The sequence below is a fragment of the Lycorma delicatula genome, chromosome 9 (genome assembly GCF_047948215.1).
Source record: "Lycorma delicatula isolate Av1 chromosome 9, ASM4794821v1, whole genome shotgun sequence".
Lineage (NCBI taxonomy): Eukaryota > Metazoa > Arthropoda > Insecta > Hemiptera > Fulgoridae > Lycorma > Lycorma delicatula.
This window is the reverse complement of record NC_134463.1, coordinates 6,928,013-6,949,131: the sequence shown is the minus strand read 5'-3', so window position 1 is coordinate 6,949,131 and position 21,119 is coordinate 6,928,013. Positions and strand designations below refer to the sequence as shown.

The 21,119-nt window shown below is 31.4% G+C and overlaps 1 protein-coding gene across 3 annotated transcripts in view; it reads right to left on the bottom strand.

Moving 5' to 3' along the window:
* SC35 (SR family splicing factor SC35) overlaps positions 1–21,119 on the bottom strand; it is a 36,027-nt gene that overhangs the window by 4,050 nt on the left and 10,858 nt on the right. The window contains exons 3-4 of one of the 3 annotated variants that reach the window (XM_075375182.1): positions 11,275–11,307; positions 256–438 (exon numbers count right to left, since the gene is read on the bottom strand). In XM_075375182.1, the coding sequence (XP_075231297.1) occupies positions 258–438; positions 11,275–11,307 (214 nt within the window). In that variant the 3' untranslated portion in view covers positions 256–257. Of the gene's footprint in view, positions 1–251; positions 439–11,274; positions 11,308–21,119 lie in introns of those variants that run through there. The other 2 variants (XM_075375183.1, XM_075375184.1) reach the window with 2 other exon arrangements.

The window sequence follows — 21,119 nt, the reverse complement described above, 5'->3', positions numbered from 1 at the left end:
GAAGAATTACTGCCCTTAAATAGCTGATGATATTTAAAATTTACATTTACTTGGTAAAAAAATTGCATTACATTACTCATATTACTACTAATACCTACTAATACTACTCAGTAAAATAGCAGTATGCAAATTTGTAATTAAACAACATTTCAAAAAGCTATTTCTTTGCCAGTGCACCTTAGTTCTACTTATCAATCTAATGAAGAAAACAAAATCAAAATATTATACAAAAATTACAAGAGACCTGTCACTCACTTTCACTTTGATCGGGAACGAGACTTAGACCCAGACCTTGAACGGCTATGAGATCTTCCCCGTGAACTCTTGCTATCTGAACGAGAACGGCTGTGACTGCGAGAACGTGAACGACTGTAAGAACGACGTCGAGAACGTGACCTTGAACGACTGCGTGAACGACGTCGAGAACGTGACCTTGACCTAATTAAAAACAGAAATTCTACGGTTAAAAAGAAACAAAAAATCATTTTTGGTAACCAGCCAAAAAGTAAATATTTAAATCCACCAAGCTATTTACATAAATTAGCTATTACAATATTTTTTACTTACATAACTTATTAAGATTTAACATCAAACAAAAGCTAGCAAACAAAGAGAATCAAAATTAATAATCTTAACAAGTCACAAAATTTTAAAATAAATACCCACAAAACACAAACTATAAATAAAATAACCACATCACAGAATTTTTCAGTAACTATTAAAAATAAATATCACTTAATTTAAAAAAAAAATCTTATCCTAAAAATACCTAAAAAAAATATTGGTAATCCACGAGAAAATATTACCATTTATAACTTAATATATTAAATAACAAAAGCACGTAGTACACAAACAGTGCAACTACACCAGTAATAACTTCATCAACCCAAAGAAGTTATTTTATTAAACACTAACTGTTAGGTAGCATTTATCGTTACTTTACTTCTCCTACTTTAATTTTCCATTATGTTCTACACCCTGCCACATCTCTGATATTTTGGACCAATCAGGAGATGCAATATGCAACCGCAAACAGGATAACACTAACCTTGTGCAAATAAATATCAGCAATTTCAAACCTTGAAGTTTTTGGATTTCAAATACATCAACACTCTAATAAACCATTTTTTATGCGATTCTAAGGTTTGCTGCTAATGTTTAAGAACAAATAAACTTACTTAAATAAACTAACTGAGATTTAGATTCCACACAAGATTACCAGTGACTGATGTGAGATTATTTTTACCTGGACTGCCACGCAATAATAAGTTTATAAAAAGCTACCCATTTTACTATTATATGAAGAATGGCAGCAAACCACAATCTAAACATTGGAAATCAAAGAAAACTCTTCTAACTCAAGGGGGGCTACTGAAAGTAGAGAAAATTTAAGATGAAGAAAAACAATTTTACATTAACAATAACAATAATTAAATCAAAATGAAGAGATTTTTGGGGCTCATCTGTAATCAGGTTAAAAAATAAATAAATCTTACAAGCATAGAATGTGCATGCACATTGCTAAGTACATGAACCAAGTAACATTAAACCATTTTTAACAAACTGGTTTCTCTAGGTTGCTGCACTTGCTCAACATATGAATTTATTTCCCTATAAAACATGCAACAAATTAGCCAATTTCTAAAATTCAATGAACATTTTTTTTAAATGTTTTTTATTACTTTCTTTATTCTTTTTTAATACTCATAATTAACAATAAGTATATCAAATGTTAAGAAATAATAAATGATTTAAGAAAAATTAAAATGTTAACAAAAAGGCAAAATAAGCCACAAGTATAATGGGCTTATCCCTCTTAATTTAGGCTTAGCTTAGACAAATTAAAATAGACTATACTGGAAAAGTTATAGCTTGCACACTGAGAGCAGTCAAATTAATTCATATCTTCTGTATAGAAATAACCACAAATATATTTAAAAAGCAGATAAAACTTATCTAACTTCAGCGCAGCATATAAAGACTAATTGTCAGTCAAAATAAACCATAATGTAATTCTAAAATTTTACTGAATTAGGCAAGTTCTGGAAATAGTTTAATTTTCTCCCAGATAAATATAAAAGGCAAATGAATCCACAGCAAAATCTAATTTATTTGAATTAAGTCAGACTTTCCAAGGTGTCCATCAACAATTGATTCAAATTAATCGATTCAATTAGAATTTTTAATTAATTTTCCTTTCAGAAGTAAATAATGTTTATCAATTATGTAATTTAATTCTTTAACAAAGCAAGACAGTAATCAGTAAATCATCAGGTATCAGCAGCAGGTAATCATAATCAAGTATCAGCAAGACAGGGGTGTAAAGCTAGTTCGTTCGCCTTCACCTGGTGCACTCTGGGTAACGCTAAATGAGCTAGCAGATACTGGCGGTCAGACAAACCAAGAAGATAGGTTCTTCTGACCATGCAGACACAAGCCTACAAAATTACAAACTGCAGACCATGTCACCGGATATACCCAACAGCCCTTTTGGAGACTTGCAGACAAAAAAATCTTGAACCATTGGTCCAAATTTGCCACATAAATATAAGAAGCATAAATTATTATAAGAGCCTGTATTCATCAAAACTACTGAAGAATGACAATATTGATCTGGTCGCAATCCAGGAAATGCATTTTAACACTAAGGAACAATTACGGAAAAGGGACAAAATATCTGGATAAGAATTACTTGGTGCCACGTACCATAATGCATACGGCGTCACTACTTACATTAGACACAATATAGAAAACATCACTCTCATCTCCACCTCCACAGGTAATTAAATTCATAATGTTGTAGTTAAAATCGGAAGTATAACAGTGTCCAATATCTATAAACCAACAGCTGTCTCGTGGCCAACCTCAGTAACCCAAATGCAAACTTTCCCTGTGGTCTACTTGGGTGATTTTAACAGGCATCACAAGCAGTGGAAGTATGGGGATTGTGATGCGAACGGTGAGGCTTTGGTGAAATAGGCTGAAGATGAGCATCTTTGCTTGTCTTTGATGCTAAGGACAAATTTACTTTTAAATCAACAGCTTGGAGGCATAAGAATAACCCAGATATATGTTCCAGCACAACTGACAGCAAAAGTCGGCCACTGCTAGTCACCTGAAAAGTTCTCTGCGACTTAACCCACAGCCAGTATCATCCAGTTATTATACAGGTAGGTAGCCACAGCCACATTCCACTCATGACCTCTGTACCCCACCCTAGATGAAACTTCAAAAAGGGTATTGAGAAAACTTTTCTAGCGATCTGGATAAATGCCTAGGCTGGATACCACCATCAGCAAAAACTATAGCAAATTTATTGGAGCAGTAACAAGTACCACTAAGAAGTACAACTCTAGAGTTTCGCAGAGAATATATCCCAAGGTGGTCCCAACACAGCAAAGTTCTCTACTGAAGCTTCCTTGAGATGGGCAATATCAAGAGGTGGCAGATGAGCTTCTCCATAGCCTCGATGCCACAAGACAACAGAAATGGTCAGAAACAGTGGGAAGTCGTAACTTTCAGACCTCGAGTCGTCATGCATGGACTCTGCTAAGAAAATTAGGAAGCGGAGTTCCTATTCAGAGACAAAAAGCAAATGTCTCCCCAAACACCGTATCATCCCACATAGTGGCAACGTACACAGCACCAAGAGACAGGACACACACAATTGAGATAAAACATGAACTAAGAAACTTGAGGGAGAGGCGAGAAAGACTAGGTATGCTCATCCTTTTACACTTGGAAGAGACTGAGTCGGCGCTCAAAGATATTGCTCCAGGAAAAGCACCAGGATTCAATGGCATCCAGAATTCCTACTAAACCATGGAAAATACACAAAACTTTGACTGGCCAAATTCTTCACTGACATAATCCAGACCGGCAGCATATCCAGAGTTCAAACAATCGAAGGTAGTAGCCATCTTAAAACCACGGAAACCAGCAAACTTACCTAAGAGCTACAGGCCTATAGTATTGCTATCAGTGACATATAAATTACTAGAAAGGCTTATCTACAACAGAATCTCGGAGAATGTCTGACATTATACAGATTGAACAAACAAAGCAGGCTTTAGACTAAAACGAAGTTGAACCAACCAAGTTTTCTCACTCACAACATACATACATTGAAGCGGAAATCCAAAGAAATCTTAAAACCTCTGCTGCATTCATTGATTTATCAGCCACTTACGACACTGGAGAGAAGCCATGATTTGTAAGGTCCTCCGTGTAATCCCATGCAAATTAACAGCTCGCCTGCTTAATAACATGCTGAAGAAGAGAATGTTCCAACTTATCCTGGGATCTGATATAAGCTCACCAAGGAAACTAAACAATGCTCTGTCACAAGGGTTGTTACTTGCAACTCTCCTTTTCAGCCTCTATGTTGCAGACATGCCAGAGACAAGATCTAAAAAGCATGGCTACACCGATGTCTGGGTGCAAACAAAAAAATGTAATCATTTAAAGAGTCAAGAGAAGGTGCTGATGGCCAACCTGGAGAAACTGGGAAGTTACTTCTAAAGATGGTGCCTCTAACCAAATGCTAGTAAAACAGAGGTACCATGCTTCCATCTAAGAAACAAGTTTGCTAACAGGGTGCTTAAAATTCTATTCGAGGATACGTGGCTCTTTCACAATAAGACACCAAAATAGCTAGGCGTGACACTTGATAGAACCTTTTCATTTAAGTAGCACCTAATGAAAACTGCAAGGAAATTAAGAGCGAGAAACATCATGCATAAGCTCTGTGGAATGACATCGGGAGCATTGGCTTCCACTTTGCGCACATCAGCTCTGAGCCTGGTTTTCTCGGCTGCTGAATATTGTGTGCCAGTGTGGCTTAAGACCCCTTATGTTCATAGAATTGATGCTCAACTTAATTAATGACACTATGAGAATGATTGCCAGGGTTATCAGGTCCACTCCCGTGGAATGGACCCCAGTATTGAGCCACATACCATCCCTGAATCTGCGCCGTATAAACGCTCTTGTAAGAGTACAAGATAATGGACAATCGAAACCTACCACTAGAGGACACTGAAGATGCCAATCATGGTCGCCTTCGACCTAGAAAGCCATCTATCAAAACAGCAATTGCTGTCATAGAGGAAGAATTCAACCTGACTGATGCCTGGCAACAAGAATTTACCACACAAAGTAGAATAACCAAATTCCATGTATTACTCAAAAGCCGCCAGGTTTTGACTTGTCATGTACAACATGGTCAACATTAAACAGAATACGAACTCAGCATGGTAGGTGCGCCTATTGTCTGAGTAAATGAGGTAAAACACAAGACTTGTTTTCGCAGACCTCTTTGCAAGTGTAGTGAAAATCAAACCGTTAAACACATCTCAGAAGTTTGCCCTAGGATACCTTCAGCTTATATTAATTTGTTAGGTGTTTGTAATTTTTGACTGTAATTGGTGTTGTGTCTTGGTGCCATACGCTAAATAAAGTACCAGTGATTAGAAAGAGAGTAATAAAGAGCTATTAACAAAGAACTAAAAAAAATGCTTCAACATTATTTTTATTGAATGTGCATTATAGCTATTTCACACCCTAATCAAGAATGCAATAAAACTAGTTTATCATCAACTATTAACTTTATGGTGATCACCTATCTTTTTTACAGCTTTGTTCCTGTGAGCATTCTTCTAGGTTGCTTTAGGCCCAATACTTTTATATCTTTATTTGAGACTCATACTTATTTGAAGAAAGCTGAGTGCTCAATAATAAAATAAATATTTTTTATCAAATGTATCAACTCTTAAAATTACAAATAATTTTTTTTTTGTTAATTTATATCGTTTATTTATTTATATTTAATTTGTAAATTAAGCCTAATTTTTAAAATTAAGATAAAATTTTCTATAATTTGGGGCTGTTCTACAATGGTAGTCTGATTTATTCTCAATGACTATTCAATTTGTAATTGTGCAGTGAAAATAATCCACATATAGGCAGGCATTATATATTTTCTAACTATGATAAACTTTGATAATCACTTTTTAAAATTTTTTCTCTATAACAAAAATGCATCCAACAAATCAGATGTACACATACACTGCAAATGACAAAGTAGCAGCAACTTTCAAAGTTCAAATTAGAATTCATAATATTTTATCTGCAATAAAATATTATTCAATATATATATACTAAAAGTGTTTTTTCAGCAACTTTTCAGGGGGAAAACTGCACAGTTAATATCAGAATTAGATAAAAAATATATAAACAGACATTCTAGATTGACGTTCAAAGCCAGTAAAAACAAATTATTGTAACAGCATTCCAAACTTTAAAGAAAAAAGCAAATTTCTGTCACTAAGTGTTATAGTGAGAGTAACCCCCTCCCACTTCTTTTTCTTACAAGATTGAGAATATATTGTGTTCCACATATTCATTGTAAACTTGTATTAAAATTAACTACAAAAATAAGGAAAAACAATATCCAGATGATGTCACAATATTTTGTTTAAGAAGTCATGTCTAGCAGATGTAAATCATTTAAGAATTCTACATGCTAATTTATTTACAAAACTCTGGCATTAGTTGATCTTCAATTTAGTGCTAACAGTGACTAAACGTACTTCAGATTTCATGCTCTTCATATTATTTTCTTCATTATTGTTAATTAATACGCCTGCCTGCAAGGTCTACATCTCAATAGCAACAATGTATACTTCAATTTTCTGAAAAGTTTTACTATAAAATTATAAGATAACCTTAAAAATAACTTAATGTCAATACTTAGTTAATTGACAAAGTTAATACAAAGTTAAAAACTGAAATTGATGTACTCACAGGCATGTAAATTTATTACTTACAAAAGAAAAACTGCATGATTTATCACATCACACAATATTAATTTTATATATAAAAGTGTATACAACTGTATAGTGAGCTACTTTTCTCTCTCCCTCTTTCTCTTTCATATATCTCCAACCAGTTTTCCAGCTATTACCAGGTTTGGGTGTTTATATAGACAAACGCATAGCTGCAGACTTCTTTCTCTATGTAACATACTAACTGGGTTGTTTTGTTACAAATAAATATGTTTATAATAAAAGTATCTGACAGTTTGTTATGACCAGGGGCAGACCTGCTTACTCAGAATCCCTATCAAAAGAATCTTCTTTACAGGAAATAGTTTACCTTTCCTGTTATCAGTCTTCATTTATTCATGGGCAAAAACAAACTAGCAGTAACAATATATTAAAGAATTAAACATACCAGCTACATCCAACAGCTATTGACTAGAAACTATATGGTTAAGATAACTTAGTTTTTCATTAAAATACAAATATTGTTGGTGTCCTATCATTATTTAATCTGTCGAATTACAAATAAGGATGAGGTTTTGCCACCATAGTGGATATTAGGACAATGTATGTCATGAAACAAGTTTTTTAACAGCTGTACCAGAGCATTCTGCTTAACATTAATTGAAATTAAAAGTAAGAATTGCTTTATAGAGCGAGTCTGAAGTATAGAAAACCCCTCAGTAACTTTAAAACCATTCCAGATAGAATACTGTAACTTTCAGGATAGGTATTGGTCAACTAGTTTACCTTTTGATTAGAAGTAGAATTTTAACCCCTTCTTGGGGGATGACCCACCATTTGTTAATTCAAATATTTTCAAGGATAACATTTGTGTGATACATAATTTTAAAGGTCTCCAAGACAAAATAGTATAAATAAAAAGTTAGTACGATTCTGTATCCAAAATGGTAGCAGGATAGTTTGATAAATAAATTTATAAAAGTAAGATTAAATAGATATTATCAAATAAATTATTTATTAATAGACTATTTATTAAGCATAACATTTCCTTATTTACTTACATTCATTTTAATAAATGTTCAAAATGTCCTCCTACCCAAATGCCCAGGTGCCAGTTGGTTGTAAAAGGATGATATTGCACTATTCAATGATTCCCTAGTAATATTTTGTTGTTTCTCAAATTCTATTTTGTAAATTATTGATAAATCTTGGGTCTTATGATAAACAATAGTTTTTGAGTGGTCTCATAGAAACTAATCTGACAGTGACAAGTCAGGTAATCTCACTAGCCTCCATTTGACTCCTTCGGCCAACACATCTTCCAAAAAAAATGCATTTAAAATTTCACATACCTAAAGACCAAAATGAGACTAGGCACCATCTTGTTGAAACCAAATATTTTGGAAGTTGGGGCCAACATTTTGAATGTTTGGAATGACATGGTCAAGAGGCAAAACCTCATATTTCACTGTTTAAATTTCTATCAGTAATATAGGTCCTATCAATCATCCACCAACAATACCTGCCCATATATTTACTTTGACTGGATACTGTGTTGATGTCTCATGATAATAATTTGGTGTAACATCAGTCCAGTAATGACAATTATGGTAATTTACATTGCCATTTAAAAAAAATGTGGCAATCACTAAAAACTATGCTGTTTAATAAATTAGAATCTGCACAAACATTGAACATCACAATTTCAAACACTACAGAAATCAAGTGTCTTTGACCGTAGACATCTTCATTAAGTTCTTGCAACTGATGAATTTTCAAGAGTTTGACATTTTTACTTTTTAATGTTCGAATAACTTTAGAACATAACTTTAAAGTTATGTTCTCATGCTTTTATAAGTCAATTAATGAAGATTCTCAATAAATCCTCATATAATTCCTTAATTTATTATTGTTGCACATCTAGGCCTCCCTGGTTTTTCCTATTATTAATGCTCCCAGTTTCTTCAAATCATCTGATAAATTTTTGATACTGTAGCTTTTGAAATAGGGCTACAATTATTAAATGCTGCCTTGAGCAATTTACAACCTTCATTGTATGACCTAACTCTTAAGCCCCTCATCATTAAAAGTGTGACCCTCTCCTGTTCACTAAGCGACATATTCATACGATATTAGCAGGTAGCACAAAAAAAATTAATTCAGTAAAAACAATTAGAAAAAATAAAAAAGATTAAATAACAAAAAAGGCTTACAAATGTGGTAAGGTAAACCAAAATCAATTAGCCAACCGATAAAAAATTCTCATAAACTTTAAGTGTAGTAATGAAACATTAAATTGAATATTACACAACAGTGAAGTAAACTTCATTTCTGCAGTAATGATAAAGAGACCATCAATGATCAGCTGATCAGCATGATTGGGTGATATTTTTATTTATTTATTTATTTATTTATTTACTCATTAAATTGCAACAAAAACTAAAAAATAAAATTATTTTAATTTTATAAGATATAAATTTACGTTTAAAAATAAATTTTAAATTAGATTAAATTTTTTATTTAATTCAGTTTTTTCTTTTAATTTTATTATATTTAACTTTCTAAATTTAGTAATTCTCAAAATCCAACTTTATTCTTCCACCATTTTGGGTACAATTCTCGTACTAACTTTTTATTTATACTATTTTCTTGTCTTAGAGAGACCTTTAAAATGATATATCACACAAAAGGTGTTACCATTGTAAATATTTGAGTCAACTCAACAAGGAGTTGAAATTCCATTTCTTGTCAAAATGTAAAGTAGTTGGCAGATACCTTATCATGAAAGTTACAGTATTCTGTTTGGAAGTTTTAAAATTGTTGAGGGGTTTCCATACTTTTGACTCTCTGTAAAAAATAATTACATCAAATGAATGGAAGGGATACAGCAGTTTAACACATCCTAAATATCCAACTTTGAAGGTAGACCACTGTATCTTCTTTAAAAGTTGACTCGCTCTATAAAAAGCAATTAATTCAAATGAATGGAAAGTATAAACAGCAGTTTGAAACATCCTGAATATCCAATTTCATTACTCATTACAATTTGTCACTGGTGAAATGAAGCTTATATGCAAAGAACTATTCTAATTAAAGATGAAATCCTAAATAAAACAAAAATGTGTTGTACCGGTCATGCAATTTTGGACAGCTACTTATATGAATTAATATAGAAAAAGAAAGTAAAAATGAAAACTGTACGTTTCAGAAAATGTTAAGATTCTCGCCAAATAAATAATTTTATAAATCTGATAGTAAAGTTTCAGTTAATGAATCTGAACTTTCATTAATGGTGCGGCATTGTTAATTGATAACTTTAAATATGAAAAAATTAAAATCACTATACAGACCAGAGTTAACACGAAAGCCATGACATGTTAAACAGATAAAATTATCTACAAATACAATTCTGCAATTCTGAAGAGAATTTAGAAATGGCAGAAGTAGCTCAAAATTTAACTGCATTTCTTCTGGATTTGTCACAAGTCTATTTACAGTCCCTATAGGAAGAAATAATTCTAGAAAGTAAACTCTACCTACATAAAAATTTAATTTTCAAATATGGTGAACTGAAAATTTCAAAGCCATAATATAAAAATATAATACAGCTGAGTAAAATTTTTCTGAACTTAAATTTTTTAATTGTAATCAAACATTAAATTTTGAAGAAAACAAATTATTTTACAGCTTCAAAGAAGAAAAGCCGAAGTTACGAAAAACCAAATGCTGTACAACAAAACATGTACATAGCCTACAGAACAATTTTTTCCTCTTGCCCATTATACATCAGCAGCCAACACAAATATTAAAAAAAAAGAAGCAAAAGAAAAATATCAAATTCGATATACTGACTTTTACCGTTATGTATGTATGATAACAATGTGTGTAATGTATTACACAACTCAATAAAAGATTCTATAATATGTATTCTACAACTCACACACCACAATTTTCACCAAGAATAGAAAAAGGAGATATTAAGTATATAAGTATACACAATAAACTCTAAAAGTATGTATTCCATTTCATAACAAACATATAATTTTTTTTTTTTAAGTGACCTAAAAGAAAAAATAATAAATTAATATGTGAAAAGTTTTTATAGTTAAATATAGAGAGAAAAATGGGCATAAGAAAAAACCGCTAATGACCGAACACAGTATCAAAGACGCAGCAGTTTAAACAATTACTAATGTCGTAAGATAATTACAAAAACTAAAATAAAATATAACGCAAACAATTTAAAATACATAACTCTTTTCATGAAATTTAGACTTTTATCAATTTAAAATTCATACATTAAAAATTATATTTACTAAATAACCCTATAGGCACAACAATAAAATCAAACAAAAAAAAAATTTAATTACACTATAATCAAATTTTTGATATAATATATCATAATTTTACAATAATTAAGCTAGTTGAAATTATTTTTATATAAGAATATATTAACATATAGAGTAAATAAATAGAAAAAAAAACTCACTTATTATTATAAGCATTTGGGTAGAAACCGCTCCTGAAATATTAAAAAAAATGTAAATTGGTACCAAAAATATTCATCAATAATACTTTTTTCAGTCATTTTTCTTGTAATTTAAAAGGAATAGAACACTAAACTAATATACTAAAAGTAAAAAAGTCTAACGAACAGAAAAATATAATCATTTTCTTTAAAATCAGATGTAAACATTAACAAAATTTTGAGTAATTAAAAATAAAATGTAAAATAGTCTGTGCAAGAATTTAAAAAAAAAAATTTAAAGGATCTTTTATACACTAATCTAAAAAATTACATTAACCCTTTCCCGTTAATTTACTTTTCAAATATCTTAAATTAAAAAAAATCCTTCATATTAACACACATTCAAACAGTACCTTAGTGTGCTTTACATAAAACAGCATCATAATTATAATAAAAGATCATACTTCTTAAATTGCTTCAAAAAATATTTGACCTTTTCAGTTGTACTCCACTCATGTACTCAAATTCTAAAAACATACAATTACAGAAGTAATAACTCCTGCTAACCTTTAATACTGTCTTTGGTCATCGTTTATTTTAAAATTAAAAAGTATTGCACTTCAGTTTATAAACATAAACATTGTTTCTTCTTCATTGCATAAATAAACGTCTGATCAAAAAACCATTCAGAACAAGTCTTGTAAAATTCAATAAATAAATACAGCATATACATAGCTGCCAATATATTCCAGTATAATATGCTCATTTCACTTTCACGCAATCACTAAGAGATTGCAAACTAAACAATATATCAAAATACAAACACACTTTATGTACTATACCCAATACACAAATTTTGAATGTATGGTTCATCACTACTTACCACTAATTAATTACTGAAAAATCCACAATTAAAATAACTTTTGTTTAATCTAATAACATTAAAAACCAAAATTAAATCACAGATACTGAGGGAATTAATAATCATTTAATATGAGCCCAAAGACCTACTTCTATGATCTTCAAAATGCAATAAGATGATAGATACATAAATTTCCAGCTTAAATAAAATTATAATCCATAATAGTTGACTATTTTCAAGAACCAATTTTACAACACCAGTCGAATTGCTTTCTCTGAAAAATACCAAATTAACCCAAGATTTAACTGAGAGGTCATTTGTACAGTAGTCAATAAAAATTAGGTTTACTAGATGAGAAAACCATTAAGTCACCTAAGCCATTAAACAAATATTTCCCAATGTACAAGATCAGCAAAATATGCAATTACTTCTATTCATATCAACTCCTTAGCTGATTCAATGGTTGACTAATTTGTTATTTTAAACAAACACTCTCGCTGTAACCATCAAACTATTATTAACAAGTGAACTATTCAGTTAGACAAAATAAATACTGTCATTAAACCATAATGCTACTTGGAAGGGTTCTCTTTTTTTTGGGACTGATTCTCTTTTTAAAGATAGCAATTCCTTTCATAAACAATAACTCTTTCTTGATAAGAGTAAAAATTAATCAATTACACATTTAACACTTTTCACCTACAAAGCCAATTGACCTTTTTCTTGCCTGATGAATGATATAAATTATTTCCAACTATCAATCTGAATGCCCATTCACTAATCCTTTTGTCTTCCTTTTACAGTTTACAGTTGCAACTGTATCATAATTTTATCAGAATTTTTTTTATAACATTTTTTTTAACCTGATCAAAGGAAACAATAGAGTGAATTTATAATACTTTTATGCTATTATTAAATGAAGGTTCTTTTTTAGAAAAATAAGTACGAAGGATATCTCTAAAGTAAAGACTGCTGGGAAATTTCCTTAGCCCAATGATATAATATTTAAATGCCTACACAGCTGACTTAGAAATCATATTTAAATCCCCTAACAGTATGCTGGCGAACACAGTAAAACATAAAAAATCAGCCAGTAAATATTTTTCACTGAAAATGTCCCACAGTTTCAATTACATTTGTTTTTCTCTCTGTTAGCCTTCTACATACATCTAGAGAAGAGTAGCAATTACCTAAAAACAATGTGTGACCTCGGTCCAACACTAGTTCATACATGTAGATCACAACATTACTACTAGCAGAAAGATTAGTCATATGACCTACATAAACAATAGCCTGCACTAGATTCACAAATTTTGTAAAATTTTATTCCAAATCTTGATCAATTAGATTTATTGCGGTGCACAAATGAAAGGCGACCTCTGCATTTTATTAGACTTTCATCCAAAGCTACGTTCTAAGGGAGATGTAATTCGGAAAATTTTGTAGAAAATGTTGTATGATAGGCCAATTTTTTTTAGTTTATCATTTACATTGTTGTCAGTAATGAAATGCAAGAAACATGAAATTAGCTTAATTCTCTCTCTGCTCATTGTTTCGCGAAATATGGGTGTGTTAATGCATCTATTTTTACTCCAAAATACCATTGGAGTAGTACCAGTAGTCTGCAGTAGTTTGAAACCATTTATCGTTATCTTTCAACTATTTCCTAACGGGATTGTTTAGTTCCTTCATAGCAGATGCATTAGTTTCGTCAAAAATTTTATCAAGGTTCCACATGTTCTGAAAATATTTGAAGTTCTGAAGGTATATCTGACTGAAACTTATTCAATACATCTTCACAAACACAACTATGTTTCATAAAAAAAATATATAATGGAGTTATTATAATGAATTTTTTTATGCGTCGCAGTACATATGCGCTTAGAATGGCCCGGTGCATCATTATCACTGCTTCTCTCACTAACTTAATTACTAGATTCACTAGAACTATTACTACAACTTTCTTCAGACTTTGATTCATCATCAGAAAATTCACTACATTCATTATCACTGTTTGAAATGCTTTCTCAACACTTTGTCAATTCTTCTTCATCTTCATCACAAAACCTTTTCTCTGCCATAATGACTACTGAGGTCATCAAAAAAATACAAACAGATTATTTTATTTTGATAAGAAGCAGTGAGCAATGCTAGAATGGGGGATTTATGAAATTCACATGTCAGCACTTCATTTTAGAACACATTGCAATGGCATCTATGAGCTACAAACTAAAATATATACATGTATATGGAGCACTGCATTATTGCAACCTGAGATTGTCAAATGACTTGTGCCAAAAAATCGTGTGACAACCTCTGGGCATCATATGATTCAAATAGGTTGAGGTTGGCTAACCTGTGTTGTTCATGGCCATGCTAATAACATACATATAGCATTGTTGTCTGTAAGTTGTTCCGTTATAGTATCTTTCATTAAGTATGAGTTATTATGTTATAAAATGAATAGGAAAATCAATGTTGTCATCTACTGTGAAATATATGTAGTCATCTTTTCATTTTTTTAAACCATCAAAACATTATGCCAGCTGAAATGCATAGGCAGTTGGTTGCTGTGTACAGTGACAATGTAATGAATGAAAGAAATAACCAAACATGGTGTGAAAGGTTTAGAAATAACAGAATTAATGTGCATGAAGAATGTTCGGGGAGGCCCTCATCATCACCGAGGACTTGTTGAAACGCGTTGATGATGAAATCGAAAAATATGTCACACAACGATTTCTAACCTGTCCTTTCTTTTTCCTGATGTTTTAAGAGCTGTTATTAGTTGCATTATTCATGATCATTTTGGTTTAAGAAAAGGTTTGCGCACGTTGGGTGCCGCATGTCTTAAAGGAATATCACAAAAAAATCCAAATGGGATCTCCTTTGGAAGGAATTTTTGATGTGCTACACAGAAAAAATTGATGAGTTCCTTAATTCAATTGTTACCAGCAATCAAACATGGATTTTGTATTACACACCAGAGAAAAAACACCAGTCAAGTGAATGGAGTCATCTTCAATCACCAACTAAGGTCAAGCCACAGCCATTTGGATGCAAACTGGTAGCTAGTCTTTTGGAATTAGTTTGGCATACTGCTGATTGTTTCATGCCACATGAAATGACTATAAATGCAGAAGCCTACTGCAAAACACAGCGCGCCATTCAAAATCGCCAACGTGGGCGGTTGACCGTCGGCATCGTCCTGCTGCACGATAATGCATCTTGCAGGCCTGACATGTGATTTACTGAGAACATTTGGATGGGAAATTTACGATCATCCACCATATAGTCTTGGACTTAGCTCCTTCTGATTACTATCTGTTTGGGAAATTGAAAGAATTTTTGAGTGGTAAGCAATTCGCAGGTAACGATGAACTTAAATATGCTGTTAATCAATGACTAAATGGACTGGTGGCAGAAGAAAACGATGAGAGTATATTGAAACTGGTGATCACTACAATAAATGTCTTAGAAATAAAAAAATAATAAACCTTTTTAACAATGAAACTGTCTTTACTTTAGAGATAACCTATCATATTATTTAATTTTTAAATTTATCATTTTATTTTGGTTGAATCAACACTTAAAAGATTTTTGGAAGCAAAAATAATGAATTTTCATAACTTAACAAAATTATCAAAACTAGAAATTACTGATATTTTGATTTAACTGATGACTTTTAGTAGTGGAACTATAGATTTTCGTACACAAAAACTTATGTAATGGGCAGAGTAATAATTTTATATCTCAAATACTTTACAAGTTCATACTTAAAGTGGATAAATTTCTGTAAAATAGCACAATTGGTATTTTATAATAATATATAAATAATGAAAATTCAGCTTAACAACAATCACAAATATTTAAATATATTCTAGAGCACTTTCGGACCTTCATCCATCCTCCTCAAGAATATCCATATAACTAAGTACAAAAATGTTACAAATATTCATTTAAAATAGTATAAAACAGAATAAAATGAAATAAAATTTTAAAAAACCAAATTTTTTATATATACATAAAAATTGATTGTCATTGTATAAGACTGACTGGCAAAACATAATGGGCTTTTGTCCAGTCGAACAGAAGTAGACATGAGAACTAAGTAAAATAATCTGGATAAAGGAATAATCTTCCTCGTGTAAAGCTCTTAATGTAGACCTCCCAGGGCCCTTCCTATAGGATAAACCCAACTGGTTCTACATTTCCTTAAGTATATATCAAAGCTTAATTCTGTTTTTCTTCATGCATAAAGTAAAATTGGTTTGGAAAAAAATGATTCAGATGTCACTGGCACCATGTATGCCAGCATATAAGTATAGTATAGTTAGGTTAAGTATACGTATCTTTCATAAGTTTAAGGACACCTTAGAAAAACTGTTTATGTCAATTTGTCTTTAAACTAATTAACTGCATACACATCTTATATGTGTCTCTGAGAAACAGCTTTAAAAAATACATCTTTGGTGAAATCCACAAACTTCTAAGTTAGATGCTTCAAATTTTATGGAGTCATTTAAATATTTTAAATGAGCTAAAATTAGCCCGGTTTTTTATAAAGAAATTACTATTTCTCGTAAAATATGTAACCTAGGCTAATGAGTGTGATATTATTTTAAAGCTGTGTTTTAGAGTTTTTCAATAGAGTAATAACAAAAATTCTAAAAAAATTATTTTTTGAAGTGATTTTAAAATTTTCATGAAATTTTTGTTTTTAAGAGAGTAATGTTAAAAATGTACAAATCACTTTAAAGTGTCAGGCATACAAACCGAAATTAAAAATGTCAAGTTGACACTATTATCAGCTGTTTCCCACCAAAATAGTGATGAATTATAATTTGTTTCTTTGATGTTAGGTTGGTGAAAAGGTTTTTATTAACAATGGGTAAGAAAAGTGTTAGTGTATAAGTAAAATGGCAAGTAATCAGTCTCTGAAAAGCAAATAAAACATGTGTACAGCAATCTGTTAAAAAATATCGTGATCAAGAAACTGTCGTTGATCTTTCACAATCTGGTCGACCACAAAAAAACATCAATGAGGCAAGACAGAGCAATTATAAAGTTATCAAAACTTAATCAGTCTGCTAGTTTGCCTGATAAAGCGACAGAAGTAGCACAAAATCATGGAATTCAGGTTAATACTGCCACTCTTTCTAGACGTTTAAAAGAATCTGGAATGGAATCACATTTCGCATTAGCAAAGCCTCTTTTAAGCATTGTCCACAAGTCAAAACGTCGTCAGTTTTGCAAGCAAACAAAGAACTGGTTGAAAGAAGCTTGGTGAAGGGTTGTCTTTTCTGATGAAAGCAGATTGATGAAAAGTTTCTACCAGCCTGCATCACTCCTGCAGTGCAAGGTGGAGATGCTGTATTGGTGTGGGGTTGCATAACTTGAGAGGGCGCTGGACACCTTAAAATAATGGACGGGACAATGAAGAGCATACAGTGCATAAAAACAATGGAAGAATTCATGCTTCCTAGTGTCCATAACCTGTTGGGTGAGAATTTCATCTTCCAGCAAGACAACGCACCTTGTCATAAATCACAAGTTGCCAAGGCATGGTTTGATGCAAATGATGTGGAACTATGCCTGCTCAAAGTCCTGACCTAAATCCTTGGATGGCACTGCAACTTGCTAAAAGAAAACCTAAAAATAAGGCTGAGTTACGACTTCAAATCGCAAGTCTGTGGCAACAGGTGATGAAAGAAAAATGTCTGGAATAGATTTTGAATCAATGACTGATAATAGTTGACTAAAATCGTATGGAGGTCAAAAAAAATACTAAACATTTTAAAAATGATGTAGCATTATCTGTTATTTTTATTTTTAATTTTTACTTGTATAAAATAAAGATTTTATCATGAAATACTGATTTTTCGGTTATTTTTAACTTGTCAAACTTATGAAAGATACTGTAGTTGGGTATTGCACCTCAGATGAACTTCAATGGTTATGATATCGCCACTGTGCAAAGTAACAGGTTCGAATCCCGGTCAGGCATGGCATTTTCATACATGCTACAAATCATTCATCTCATTCTCTAAGCGTACCTAATGGTGGATGTGGAGGTTAAACAAAAAAAAAAGTATAGTATAGGTAAATATAGTGTAGCTGGGAATGGGTGAAGTATAGTATAAGTTTTTTGATCTGAAAAATCGAATAACACAGGTTGCGAACTATATTTCCCATAATTTTCATGATATCAAACGTAAAACAGAAATATTCAATGACAAAACACATTTTTTTTAGATTTAAACTACTTTGTTGAATACATAATCATAGCATGTTTATGTTATAAATGTGTAACATTTAACATAAATGTGTAAATTAAATTACCAAAAACTTTGAGAGAATTAATTATGAGAAAATTGGGTTTAATAAATTCTATGAAAAACAAAAAAATATTTTACTTTTATTATTAAAAACAAAACAGAACAATTCTTACAGAAAAATGTTACGAATTTGTAAAAATTAAAAACAATTTGTTATTACAAGGGTGAATCAAATATAAACAGGACCTTTGTTCCTGATTGTCTATAGTTGATAGGATTGGGTGTGCGCTTCTAGTATGCTTAGGTGGGGTCATTACGAGTGAGAAGAGCCAGCCGCCCACTCTATACTCCCAACAAGTTCGTCAGTAATGCTCACGATGTCGGAGCAACAGGTGCACCCCTCCACTGCACAACAATTAAAAAATTTCTTGCTCGTGAAGGAGTTCAAGCGACGAAAATTTTCCAAGATTGACTGCACAGTTCGGGGACCAAACATTGTCCAAGGACTTATGTTTGCCTGGCATAAAAGAGTTCAAGGAAGAACAAGACCAAGTGGAAAATCAGAAACACGATCACCGTCCTCAAACCGGCATTACAGATGAAAACATTCAGGTAGTTCGAGACATTCTTGAAGACAATAGAAGAGTGAGAGTATCTGAAATTGCAGAACAGGTCAAGATTATGGGTGCTATCAAGCAATCACAAGCGACCTACAGTTCTGTAAAGTGTGTACCACGTGGGTCCCTTGCCTTTTGACTGCAGATCAGAATTTGAAACGTTTGGAGCTCTATCAAAGGCTTACAGCAAGGTTTGCATAAGATGATGCATCGTTGAGTTGGATCGTAATCTGCAACGAAATGTAGGTCCACCACTACAACTCCCCAGTCAAAACAAGCCACTATGGAGCGGTGGAGAAAAGAGGAGGCAGCCCCAGTGAAAGCAAAGACTCGACTGGCAAGGTTCATTCAACCATTTTTTTCAACCCGGCGAGGCATTTTGTACATTGATTTTTTTCATCAATCAATGCTGCTTGACCAACTAATTCGAGAGCCATCCTCCACAACGCAAGGCCCCACACTGCAGCTCTAACTGTCTCAAAACTAGAAGAAATCCACTAGACTAAACTTGATTATCCTCCCTACAGCCCGGACCTATCACCCTGCAATTTGTTTGGACCGCTTAAAGAAGCTCTACAACGATTTTAAGATGACAAGGGCATGGAGGGATTCGTGTACAATTGGCTCCTGACACAACCAGCTTCATTATAATTTATGTGGAATTTATAAAATAAAGTGTAATGATTGTGACTATATATAATACTAATAGGTATTTTAAAACTAGATTTTTACTACAAATTAGAAATTATAAAAATGGTAAATTGGGTTTATCTAATGTTGCTTATTATTATCTGATATTCTTATACCTTATTATCTGATATTCTGACAAATTTGGAAATAGTGGAAATCAAGAAATTTAATTTAAATAATAATATTAAAAGTTTGGACATTTTGGAGAGATTTTATATTTGTAAATACAAAAGAATTTCCAACTCAATCAACTTTCAGACAGAAAATGAAGATAACACTCAAAAGCAGCAACAGACTACAACACATTTTTAGATAAAAATAGATATAATTATACTGTATAAATAATTTAATTCAAAACCACTCAGTAATGTAACATTGGCTAGACAGGTTACATATTATAATTTTGTTATCTATTTATTATATTTTAAATTTAATTTTTTTAAATTTTTAATGACATCATATTTACCAATATGTAGTTATTACATTAATTGACGTTATGTTTTTGTATATATATTTTTATTTTTCAGATTTAATTTTAAAAAGTTATGTTTGATATGTAATTTTGTATAAACTATATCTTTTATATACAACTGATGATGCAGGATCCTGCGAAAGTGCTTTTGGAATAAGAATAAAAATAAGGTAAGTGTAATTTCATTTACTTAGTAATTTTGTACTTGGGTTGTTCAGATTGGTTTTTATAAAAAAATACAATATATTGGTAGCGAGGAATATGGGTCTTATAAGTACTGATTTTAGAAAAATATATATAATAATGCAATACCAAAATTCAAACTGAAATCTAACAATTTTAACAATATTTACATACAGTAGAGTAATAGAGTGAAATTTTTAAGGCGCATAGGGACTATAAAAACCAACAAAACTAAAAAAATTAATAAAGATAATTAACTCAAAAGTTATGGGATAATCAATCATATTAATAACAAGCACAGCATCAAATGCAGAGAGTGTAATTTTCAAAGTCTAGGAATGTCCTATTTAGAAAATTTGTAGAATTACATTTAAAATTCAAAAATAAAGAGTTGATCAATGACCAGAACCTGTAGAAACTATGGATACTATAGATACTATGATATTTATCATCCTGCAGATACTATGATATTTAAATTTTTTTATAAAAAAATCTTTACAAAACTTAAGTAAAAAAAAGAAAAAACTGTCTAATTTTTTTTCTATATTTTTTGTAGCAGTAGAGCTACCAAGTATAATACTACTTTCTTTTTTTGACATTTATGGAAATGAATGAATGTATATCATCTGCCTTACAAGATTAATTATACATTTGAATTGTTTTTCTTTCAGATGAAGTTGAATTATAAATCTTGTACATTTAGTTACATTTAATTTCATAATAAAACAGAATTTATAATAATTATTACATAATAAAACAGAATC